This window comes from Neodiprion pinetum, chromosome 4 (genome assembly GCF_021155775.2).
Source record: "Neodiprion pinetum isolate iyNeoPine1 chromosome 4, iyNeoPine1.2, whole genome shotgun sequence".
NCBI classification, from domain to species: domain Eukaryota; kingdom Metazoa; phylum Arthropoda; class Insecta; order Hymenoptera; family Diprionidae; genus Neodiprion; species Neodiprion pinetum.
In genome coordinates this window covers 35,843,859-35,856,809 of record NC_060235.2, presented here as the reverse complement: position 1 = coordinate 35,856,809, position 12,951 = coordinate 35,843,859, and the positions used below count along the sequence as shown (strand labels likewise).

General features: G+C 39.6%; 1 protein-coding gene across 2 annotated transcripts; it reads left to right on the top strand.

The window, feature by feature from the left end:
- The first annotated feature begins 3,263 nt into the window (after nucleotides 1-3,263).
- LOC124216722 (uncharacterized) lies at nucleotides 3,264-12,319 on the top strand. 2 transcript variants are annotated; one of them, XR_006882684.2, is made up of 3 exons: nucleotides 3,264-3,380; nucleotides 8,393-9,043; nucleotides 10,145-12,319. XR_006882684.2 is itself a non-coding variant. In XM_046621597.2 (2 exons), the coding sequence occupies exons 1-2, from the start codon at nucleotides 3,330-3,332 to the stop codon at nucleotides 8,948-8,950; spliced, it is 609 nt and encodes a 202-aa protein (XP_046477553.1). In that variant the 5' UTR covers nucleotides 3,264-3,329; the 3' UTR covers nucleotides 8,951-12,319. The 2 variants fall into 2 exon arrangements, 1 of the variants encoding a protein (XP_046477553.1); XM_046621597.2 differs by having other exon boundaries at nucleotides 8,393-12,319.
- Nucleotides 12,320-12,951: the final 632 nt, after the last annotated feature.

The following is a 12,951-nucleotide window of genomic DNA, read 5'->3' as shown; positions in this document are numbered from 1 at the left end:
GTGTTTACGGACCAGCCAGTCGCGTACGTTGAAGGAAATTCGATATCGGTATAAATTCGAAAGTAAAGGTCACCGAGCGTGCGCCACGTGCAATAAATGAAAGGGGTTCGCAGAGCCAGTTCCAGGGAGCTTACGGGGGAACAACAAAATGGGTGGCAGCCAATCCGAGCGCGGCACAAAATGGCCGCTTCTGAATTTAATCAATACCTCTTGCCCTCCGGAGCTGGCCGACGAGAGCGGGAGGATTCTGAGGTTCCAACCGTCTACAGTTGCCTTCTCGAGCATGTGGTAATACTCTTCAATTATCTGCAACACCGGACACGGTTAACCGTCGACCGATGCTTATCGCTACCAAACACACACCGATCTTCCTCTTACGACGTACGAGCTTCACAGTTATCGGATCTATTGCAGTTTTTAATTAATCCGGCAAAATCCAAGTGAGACTGATCGTTCATTTTTATCCTGAAACTGACCACATGACAGCCAAGCATCATGCCATGATCCAACGATACGTAAGATTTGTACTATAGGTACACAACTTATCGGGTCTTGCACAATGAATACGGTCGGATCGATTTCGTTCGTCCGAATACGATTTATACGATGCGTGAAAAGAAGCTGTCGGATGCATCCTGGTTCCAAATATTCCACCGCCATTTCGTGTAACATTTGGCGTAGTCTTGTTGCCTGAGAAATAACGACTCTACGGCCGAGGGATCGGAACTGGATGTGAGGGATGTATAGGAAAGCTCGTATCGGAGAAAACTGCCAAGTCTGAAGAGTTGGACTGATATGTCATTGACTCCGATGGTGTGCTGGTGGCAATAAACGAGAACGGAGTACGGGGACCGGATGGCTTAGGGTGTAGGGTGTAGTGATTTAATGCCTCCATGGATGCACTGTCCTTCTCTCGGAGGATTTCGCAAACTCACCTTAGAACGAAAGGCGCTTTTCCGGCGTGGGCGAAGCAGGCTGGTTCCCCCTCTTCACTGGAGGCTGCTGACGTTCTTTGAAGGAAAGTTTAAATTGAGGTCGTCTCAGAGGGGTTGGATGCCTACACAAGAAATCTCTCAAGACTTTCGTAGAAAGAGTGTATGCTCCTTTTTTGTTCATACTAACTCCGACGGATAAGGGCCGGAGAGGAAGTTCCTTCGCGATGAATTATGTCCCATTTTGTTCACGACTCTTGGTTCTTGTGGTCCCGCTTCTCCTGCACACGGGATCCACAATCTCGTAACGATCACTGGAGAAGAGTCTGAGTTACACTCGGCAAAAGGATGTGCCACGGATAAACTTCATCTCGTGATTCAATTTCTCGTATGCAAGCTCAGCCTGTAGCTTGATTAGCAAAGTTTCACTAAACGCTTTAAACTCGAAGGAAATCGGTTTTTCAGATCCATTTACTACCGAGTTCTTGCACCGTTGCGCAATGTTCTACTCTAGCCTGGTCATTTATTTTCACCCTTCTTCCTCTCGACCGATATATCTTCTCAAGACACACAGATTCCGCGTTGCGACGACCATTTTGTCTCTCATCGACAATGAAGTATCCCCTGTCTCTTCGAACCTCATAAGTACCGTATAAAATGTACCAGGTTTGGAGTATGGCGAAAAAATCACCTCCGGATCAGGAAACACACATGTATAAAAACTTATGAACGGTGAATAAAGATTCGACAAGTATTACCGCTGCAGGTCGTACCATTACTCAAAAGTAACGTGGTGCTCCATTAGCCACGGTGTATGTCGCGCAAAAAATTTTTCGGGACCGTTACGTCGCGCAAGAACAAGGGTCTGACGTCTGAAACTTTACGGTCTAAAAGTTTTTTGCCCAATCCGCTTTGCGCTCGATTCGTCAGCGATGTTGACAACCTTGGAAGCAGAGCGGATTATAGTGAACATGTACTCGGTAATGGTGATCAACTGAAAGCATCGCGGTCCGTTTATCGAACGATCAAAAAGCCCACTTTGACTTATCCTTCGAGCATGAACAAGGAACAATGTTCCACGGTTAAAATATGATTCCGAAACCTGAATATTTTCCACAGAATTCGAATAATGCAGCCATATCCGTAGGGACGATTTTCTTCGCATATTACAATCCCACCACCAAAAGCTTTTTTTTGATTTGAATGAAACTTTGCTCGAAATATTGAGAGGGAATAAAAGAGCAAGGCCAACGACTGGATGCTAAGGATGGCGAGGAAAAAGTAATTTCAAGATTTTTTCAACCGTTTATGAACTGTCACTTTAATTTGAACCGGGTGGGAATCAATACCAGACTGTTGACCGAGACTTTAAACATTGCAGAGAATGAAAAACACGAGGGATATAATTTGGGACGAAGCATGAGCGCCGCGGAAAAATCAAGATTGAAAAATGCTCGTCGTCTCGTCATGCCGCATCTGGAGTCCGCGAAATTAACTTTTCGCAGATAATGACGAAACTTTGGAAGCATCTGCGACACATGGATCGATATTATCAACGTCGCGTAGGCCGACCAGATTTCTCATAGTTCAGTCGCCAGCGCGTTATACAATAAACAGAAAATCCTCAAAATTTTTAATATCGCTCGTACACACAACGGTATTCGCTTCAAACTTCTCCAATCTAAGAGGAAAAGGCTCTCTGAAAAGCTCTGGGGTCGGAATCCGCGTAATGAATAATGGTCCGCAGAAATTACCTTCGCCATTACACGTTCCTTAGAGGCGAGTGAATTATTACACGGGGTACTTTTTTTTTACGTCATCTTAACGTTCGCAGCTACAAGTCGTGAAAACTTTATCACTCGTATCAGTTGCTCACGGCGTTCACCTACACTGCGGAAGTCAGCCAAATCTCTCATCAATATTTGATCGACGCGACGGTTCGACTACGGTTTGATCACCACCCAAATGCAACGATGTGACGGACTGGATTTGAGCCTCCGGCTTGACTCCAGGCTCATTAAACGTGAAATTGCCACGTTCAAGTCCCGGCGCTATATCGTTGGCTTCGACCCAGCGCAGGTACCGGAAGGGGGAACCCATCACATAAAAATACACGGGGTTCTCTTATCTCTGGGACTGGAGACGGCTAATGGCCACCCCATGGGACGGAAAAAAATTCTTGGAGTGGGATTCTCTCCAGGTGTTATTTCACGTTTACTGTCGTCGTCGTGTATATTTTTTCTTCCAGACGGTATCTTATCGTGCTGCACAACTGCAGATACAGTCTATTCCGCAGTTGTTAATCGGCACCGAGAAGAAATGATTAAGCGCGTATTGATAAGTCGCGAGGTGCAATGGGTACTCGATCACCATTAGCAGTTACTACAGCAATAGTCAATGGAACTTTATCGGCTTCACAGTGTCCGCAGTCATTTCGGTCCATCAAAGGTGAGCGAATTTTAAGGATGTACAGGCGCGTAGGTCGATAAAAACGATACAAATTGTTCTCGCTTTTATTTTAAATATCTGTGTTAAATTTGAAAGCGATTGTCTGAAATATACCGGAGTTATTTTATTTTTTGTTTTTCATGATTTTACACTGACAATGAGTCTTACAGTTTTCCATAAGAATCGATCTGAGATCACAAAAAATTAGAAGCAAAACAACTCCGGTATAGTTCAGAAAATCGCTTTCAAATTTTACACAGGTGCTTAAAATAGAAGTGAGATCAAGTTGTCTGATTTTCATTGACCTGGTACGATTTTGATCTATACGCCTGTACATCCTTAAGACCATACTGTTGATTTTCACTTCGAATCTTCCCCCGGGTTTGTTTTTGTAAGCGACCTAAGACGATGCCATCGCCATCAGCACAAACTCGATGTGGTTCTACTCTATCTTCCTCTCCGTACCTCGTAGAATAACATAATTTAACCCGAGTTTGGCTTGCGTCTGGCTCAGCAATTCACTCATTTACTTTGGGAATGTTTGGAAAATGAACATTTTGATAAAAGAAACTTGTTGTTAAACGACAAATTGCAAACTCCATAGATTACCATTTTCAAGACATTTATTTACTGCAAATAATGTATCAGAAACGAAAAATTAGCGAGGAGAATTGAAACTGATTGATTTTGTAGTGTCTGTTTACTTCTTATCTTGAGAAATCCTCTATGCCTATGATAAGCGTTTTATTTTTTTTTATCTGGACCAGTATTTCAAAACGAGGTTTGTTCATTGAGCTGGCAGAATTTGAACTCTTGTGAAATAGTAAATGGTAAGAGTCACGCGATTTCAATTCCAGCAAATCCGTATCCGTCTCGCTTTTCTTCACAAGATGAAATTGTTCGTGTTCCTGCTTCACGTTCCAAGACTCCCAAAGGATGTCTTATCCTGATTTTTATTCACTTACTTTCTCTATATTTTCCTTACAGCATTGTTGGAAACATGTCTCGACATCCGTGCAACGGGTATTTATGGCAATGGCTTCCGTCTCGCAGTGTTACTATTACAAGCTAGGATCTATGTTATTGGCTTATCACCGGTAGAATATAGCATCTAGGATACACTGCAGATCGCTTAAATCCGTAAAAATGTTTTAACGAAACGAGGACATTGTGTCAATTAGAAATTGACGACCGACTGTAATGGCTTACGGTTCTCATAACTCATCAAAACCAATTCACTCAACATTTCGCTGTCAGCGTTTGTAATAACGCGCCTCAAGTGCCTGCGATTAAAAGGCGAGATTTTTATTCTCCAAATCCCAGTAAACAATACCAGTCATATTTTTTTTTATATCTATAATATATCGGAACAGCGTTGCACTCGGTGTTTTCTGATCGATGATTGATTGCGTTATCTGTTATAAAGTTTCACAGTTATCAATGCTCAATTAATATTTCAACAGAGTAAATAGCAGAAGATTTGAAAGCCTGAATATTGTTATTATTCTCAATTTGCTGTACAACGATATTCTGGAACCCAAATATAACTCCGGTTAAAATATACTCCAAGTCACTTGTTATATACGGTATTAAACAATTCTTCTTACCCAATACGGACACCGGTGGCAGAATGATGATATTTGCTGAATTCTAAAAGAAGCTAGAGTAACTGTTGGCAGGGTACAAAATAACGTGAACAATTACTCGGCACGGCGTCAAAGGTGCACATATTATACTATATTCCCGAGGATAAACCGTATGTTAGAAGTTTTGCTTCTATGGCCATTAATCGGACGGGTAAGACTCTGTCGAATCGAAGTGTTACTTTACTGGAAAGTATTCAAAATTTCGGAATACACAGGCTGTCGATTTGTCATGAGTCCCATCGAGCAAGTTCCAACGAAAAGCGTGCGTGCGCTTGCAGTTTAATCCACGAATCTAGACTCCCGAGTCTACTGTGAATATTTCAACACTCAAAGCCACTTGAATTTACAATTAAAAGAGCATCAAGGTCTCGAATCGTTCGTAGGACGTAACACTTTAGTCATAAGCGTGATTACTCTGGCAGATAACGCGTTAAACAAAGTCTCGCTGTGGTTTGTCCTTCAAAGAGAACAATTCTTCTTATACGACAATAGGCGATCGAAATAAGCGCCATTTGCAAAGCAATTAAACATGACATTTTTACCCTGCTACGACGATTGGTTAACTTAATTAGATAGACAGGTTCGTCTTAAAGAATGATTGAAGAACAATTTCATACTCACGGTAAAAGTAAAACTTGATTGGGTTTGACAGAACTGTAATAATGAACTCGTCAAATTCCTTGTATCACTGTAATATAAATCCACAGAAGTGAGTTTTCAAATTATTTTGCTAATATTAAAAAATTCTACACGGTATTAAACACTCTACTGAAAAGATAAAGCATGGAAATTCGTGCTACGAATAACAATGCTGCGGTACGATATTACGAATGACGACTGGATTCCACAAAGATGCAATTCTCTAGCTGTTGTTCGAGTTGAAGACTCGTGACCGAGAAGGGAAGGGAGGTTGTAAATCCGCGGTCGGAAACTACCGAGATGATGGAAAAACGACCTATTATATAGGCGAAGAGTAATGAAAAGGCGGGTCAAAGAAGTTTTCTTTGCCTTTATGCCTGTTTAGTGAGCGACAGCTGCAACGACCGTGACGCAAAAATTCAAAAAATATAACGAGATCTGTTTTTCCATTCCCATGAAAGTGTAACAATAAGCTCAATTTGGTCCCATGACTTGCAAAAAAATTTTCTCCCGCCGCGGATTGAGCGTGAATATTTTTCATTCAGTCGGGGGAATAATTGATGGTCTGCTGCAGGATTTAGGTCGAACGGTCACGGTGTGTCTTATGGAAATACCGATACCAATATCTGGCGAATACCCAGCAATAACATCGTATAACTTTATATGAAAAAGAAATGAACAAAATTCAAATCAACTTAAAGTCATTATTGGGATAAAGCTTTACGTACTAAAATATTCTCGAAACTATTTCTGTTATATATTTTCTCATTTGAATCAATATGTTTTCCCGAAGCTTTTTTCTTATTCGCAAATTTTACTCAACTAAAATTTATAGATCAAATGTCTATAAATAAATCGATTCAAGTTTGTAGGTTTGGAAAAATGTAACAAAAAAAAAAAAAAATGACAAAGTTAATGCGATTAACGCTCGAAAAATCACAACCGAAAATTGGAAAAATTTCTTCGTATTTTTACAACTGTTAGTTCTACTATGTTTAGCTGTTTTTTCCAAAATCCTGAGAGTCTAAATATCGAAAAAAGCTCCTGGCATTCGATTTTAAACCCAATATATTTCATGGTTAAATTAACTATATTTTCACGGGGTATGGATTTAAATTTCTAAACGGATCTAATTTTTCAAAGCTTCTCTGGCGAAAATAATAATCTGTTGCATTTTAATAGATGACGGTAATTTTATGGGCAGTATGTTTCACAGTAGTTGAAAAAATATTTGTGAATTTACAATCTCTTTAATTTTATATCCATGTATGATTATTGTATAAACCAGTATATAACAAATCCAAGATATTAGTTTCTTCGTTGTAATTTCGATGATCAATAATAGCCATTTGGAATGTCCACCGTTTGATGATCGTTTCTTGGTTTTAATTAAATTTTAAATTTACTAAAAATGTATGGAAGATAGCAATGACCACTAAGCTAAGAATAATCGACGCATCGATTATTCGTGACCCAAAAAACAACTGAACGACCTTCTGTGCGAACAGACATCATTTTAACAACTTTTCAGTAACTGCAATTGCTGAAATCGCATTTTAGATCAAATAGAAGAATTACCACATTACTTGTCCCTACCCGGACTCGACCTTGTTCTGACGAAATGTTCGGATTACTGTTAAGAAACTTTTTAAATACAGTACTTGTAACATATTATCAAGTAAAACTACAATTCTTCGGGGTGATTTTAGAATCCAGTTTCAAGATACGGACGGCATTTAAAGTCCACACGAGTGATTTCCGAATCTAGTTATCGGATATTTGAAATCGCAGAGCAAAATTAATAGAGAAGTAGATCAATTCCTTTTGCCACAATAGATTTTTAATTTTAACAGACTAATTGAATTTCTTTGTACATGTGTCACGTAAATTCAGCAGCATGTTTAGTAAATTCCAAATGCCGTACAGTAAATGTATAGTAAATTTACAATTATAGCAAATTCACTACAACAATTTAGCGAATTCAAAATACGCTTACGTGTCTCTCTAACCAAGTTAAGCAGAATTGAAAAAGTTGATTGCAAATTTAATGAGAATGCTTAGTAAGTCACTTTGAAAAACGAAATTTTTACTTTTGTCAGACTTTTGTGCATTCAAGGTGTGGCAAAGTAAAGCACATTTTTAACCCTTGTTTGACACCCATCTGTAGAATCACATACTTGACACCCTGGGGTCGTTTATACCCCAGCGAAAAAAATCGTTATGAAACACGAACTATTAAATATTTTCATGAAATATATTTTGTAAGTTCTTAAAATGATACTTTTCGAAACTGTATAGGGTATATATACAACAAAATATCCAAATGCTAGATGGCGGCATAGACTCGATTTTTTTAGATCGAAGTATTTTAAATAAACGAAGAAAAGGCGCGGGGTCGTTTGTACCCCAGGGTGTCAAACAGAGGTTGACGGTGCAACGATGCCTATCAAGTTAGCCAGAACCGATGGCTAAACAGAATAAACTGTCGTTCTCATACGGAAAATTAATCTCCCAATCAGCGCAGGATGGAAAGATAGGGACAAGGGCTTTCCTCAAAGTCTCACAAGGCAACTCGACACGCAGCTTGTAGAAGGAGACGTGTTTGCGGTGTTGCACAAAGGGGCGCGTGGCTCGCGTTTCGAAATTCCGAAGCGGGCGTCGCGACGCCGACGAAGACGAAGGAAGAGGCGGGCGTCCCGCTCTGTATTGATTTACCATCATTTTCAGATGACGCGAGGCGAGTGGGTGTTGCTACCGGGTTTGCTGGGGCTCCTATTCTCGAGCCTTGGGGTGGCCGCGACGCCGACGAATGGGGCTTACGCCTCCGGCGTCTGCGCGTTCCTCTGCGACTCGGGTCTCGGCGGCGAGCCCTGCGAGGCCTTTTGCACCAGCCGTCGGCAATCCGCGAGTCAGTCGAATACCGTTACGGGAAAGAGGGACGTCGCCGATCTCGGCCTCGACGCCGCGGCGCCCGCGACCAGGAGTCAAACGGTATGCGATTTCCGCTGCGATCTCGAGCCGCGGCCGACCGGATGTTCCGGGTGCCCTGGGATCGGAATTTCCGGTGGGAAAATATCTCTGCCGGTGGACAGTCATCGACCAGTCGCTACCAGTCCCGGAGCACGTGGTGTACCGGGGACCAGTGACGTCATCGGAGAACGCGACGCCGGGAAGAACGACGCTGTCGCTGTTGCGGGCGACGATTTTGACCGGGAGAAATTCTGCAAGGAGGAATGCAGGAGAGGAAATGGCGGGCTCGCCTGCAACTGCGACATCATCCCTTAACCGAGCTTGCGGACGTCGTCGTGATCCCTCCCCAGGAAGATCGGAACTCGTCCCATCGTCCTTCCAGACGTATGAATCACGTGTATCGTTGACGTATGTTCGTATTTAAGAAATTCTTTGTAACATACCTAAACATGAATTCACATATCTCGTAGCGTAATATTACGATCACGCGGCTGGTCAAGACCGCGGTTATTCGCCAATTTCAAATCCTCTCTCTCTCTCTCTCGTATCATACAATCTCCAAATCACTGTGCTACTTTCTTAGTCTGGAAATAGAAGGAATTTTCGAGATTGTTTCTATAAACTCGCAACGTAATCGGACATTCTTCATACGCTTTGTTATTGTACGAATCTACACCCAGAGAAAACTTTTTGCTTTTCTGAAAAATCAATTTTTAAAAGAATTTTAGTGGGAACACCAATATTGATCAAATAATTGTTTCAAAATAGCAACTAAAAAAAAAAAAACATATCAATTGAATAAAATATACCTACAAATACGAAATGTCGATTTTAATTTAGTAAAGTTAATGAATGAATACTTCCTTTACGGCATTATCAATATATTAAAGCACCCTCAAAGTTTATTAAATCTATTTGGTGGATAAAAATTAGTCAACTTTACAAAATCATGAGAGCTACTATTTGATTACCACAATTGAATAATATGTTGCATCGAAGATCTACAAAATGTTTTTTTGTGGTGGCGAAATGTTGACACGTTGAGAATCTTTTCTCGCTAGAGAAATAAGATGAGTAGTTATCGGGCAGGGCTCCAGGCATCTGCCTGGTCGAATCATACGTGGTCCACCACCGTCGAATCAGCCTATCAATTTGTAATGGCATATTGCTTTGTCATTGTTGAATGTAGCATTTAATTCACGTAGCATAAATAACAATCAAACGATGATTTATTCAGTTACTATACAAGTAAACAATCATATTTCAATTTATACACAAAATGATTTCACTGTGTACATTCGACTTTGCAATCGTAATAGAATCTATGGGATTGCGGTGTCAAACCTTGTCTTAAATAGGACTAAGATATTTTTGTTTCGTGGGCAAAATAGCTCCGTTAAATTATTTGGTTGCTCTAACAAAACGTTTGGTGGGTCGTATACTGACCCTGAAATTTGTTTACGATGAAAAAATATTTGCTGTGAAAAATAAACATTTTTCTGAGCGCAGGATCTCTCCTCGACTTGTGTCAATCATTGCGAATGACCGAATCAAGTATCTGGAATGATGCAGGCTTCGAGTCTGTTCACCTGAAACTCAGGCACAAGAAACATCCCGTAACCCAAAATCAGTGTCACGTTGCGACAGAGTGCGCTGAGTGATTCTATTCAGCGACATCGCAATTAAGTTTCCGATCAATTAAATCAGTCTTGATATTCCTGAAACCGATTCCGAATGGCATCAATATCGCTGACCATGGATAAGCTTGAATCTGATCCAGAGCCAAGTGTAACGTAAAAAACGCTGATTTTGTAATTATAGAATGGAGTTAAAGTAATAAGGCGGTTCATGTGTAAGTGTATAATAATGTTAAGCGCACCGTGTCAAAGTATCTTATTTGATTGTGAAATGGGTTGGATGCTGATGTGCAATTTTACGCCATGGCTGTTGACTAGACGCGTTTTTTAAAATGGAAATACTGTTCTTGAAGCGATCTGTCGGAGCCATATATGATATGTATCTTAGAATTAAGGATTTCTACACTGTAAGTTCAGTTCGCACGATGAAAACCGATTCTCCGATATTCTCTGTCCAATGTATAGCCAATGGAACTAATTGTAAAACAGACGCAGATATAATGCAATTGGCTTGAAGCGCCGTGGCGTCCTGATGGACAACCACGTGTGCAATCATCACAACAGCCATGTTCTCATCTCCAGCCGCAAGGTGCAATACTTGGTTTAAATACTTGGTCATTGATCGTATGAACGCGACTTAAATGTGCGATATGTGTATTATGCAATAATATGTAATCGATCGCGATACTCGATGATAATAAACGAGTGTTGCGTTATCGTAAAATATGTAAATAGGCTTGATCGGCGTGTAACGTTAAGGATTGTTTTCCGGTAGCTTTTACACATGCGGATATAAATTTGTAAACAAAATCATTGTCTTCCATTGATAGTTTACGATGTAATTCGTAATTTTATATTTAAGATTGTTGCAATGAGGTCAGCCCGTTGTTTCGTTAGCTTTATGATTAACAGCATATCCAACATTTCAAATCTTCCCTCTGAGCTGTTTCGCAAATTTTACATATGCAATTAAATTTCCTTGCTGGGATAGATTGTGCTATAAAAACATGATTATTAACGAGAATTCACGTTTCGTAATTTAAAAATTTTTAACGCAACTCTGAGTTACAACGAAAATTTTTGTTCAGTCATTTTTTACTCGACAACCTGTCGCATGAACACAGACAGAATGAATTTAAGCAATCATTGTAAGACGTGCTTTTAGACGTGGTGAAAAATCTGCTCATACGCGTCAAGTTTTAATTGCATACCTATAATATTGATAGTCGAGAACATAAATTATTTGTACACGTGTTTGTTCAGTGTTTAATGGTTATTGTAATATACGTTAAAGAAATATTGTTAAAAACAAAATAAATAAATAAACGCTTGCGAGTCTATAAGCTACGGTACACCGTTTCAAAAGTTGTGACGCGACAATAATACGTAGATGCTAGGGATGCGTGTATGTGAAACATATGCTGTATTTGGTAATAATGATGTTGTATTAACGATGATATAGGTATAACAATTACGCTAAAACGTTACGATAAACTTGACTTTATACGTATTATCTGTAAGTATAATAGGTATATATTATGTAAAAAATTTTATGGTGTGAATGCAATTTGGTATGGAAAAACGTACCTGTGTAATACCGATGCATACATGTTATAGGCGTTGGGATCTATATCTGCAATATACACTTTATAATCTACCCGCTTTGCTTACCGTGTTTAAATTTAATTAGGAATCCCCGATGTAGCTCGATTCCAAGTTCGGTAGGATGAGTCTGATTAGTATTTTCTCAGTCATCCTGCTCTTCCAAGATGACTGATGTAGATCAAACTAATGTATTGTTAGCCATTTTCTAGTAAAGCCCAAAAAAACTCAATTTGCAGTAGTTTTTCACTACTATTACATTATACTTTTCTAATGTCGGCGATTGAAAATGCGGATGATCCATCTGAGCTATGATATTTGACGACGATTTAATTGCTTTCAAATTACTGTGTACATATATTAGTATCCGAACAATATTACAAATGATTGTACTCGAAAGTAGAATTTTAATAAAACGGATTTTTGGCCGTCACCCACGTGATCTATGAAGTCAGAAGCATTTGCTATGGAATAAATTTTATCGTTGATATAATTCAAGCCTGAAATCGGCGAATCTGTTCAAATGAGAAAATGTATCAATTTAGATGAATCACGAAATGAAACAAAATAATTAACGCATAATATTATTCGATACAACGCTCGAAGAATTTGCTGACACGTGGTCACGACTCGTGCGTGGTAAGTATTAGACATTAAATCTCGGGTGCAAGAATATACACGTGGGTTAACATCGAAATTATCGATAAAAACCAATTTCTTCACTGATCATTATACTATCTGCGATAGATATACCGATGTTCACAGTTATAATTCTACTAATAATTGCAAGACAAAAATTCAAAGAGAATATTTATCAGAGACATTCAAAATTTGGTCATTCATTGTTCACTAGGAAATTAAATTGATGTTCGTTGGTAGACTCATCCTCTAACATTCGGCTAGCTTTTGAGAGACTAAATTTCAATGTGTCTGCTACTTCGGCACGTCGTAGCGTCCACTGAGATATGGATATTTTTTTATTTGCTCATTGTTTTCGATAAACACGTTTATCAATGTCATCACTGTCTTGAAGTGGACATCTTTCTTTGAATAGTCTGCACTTTCTATTATGTAAGG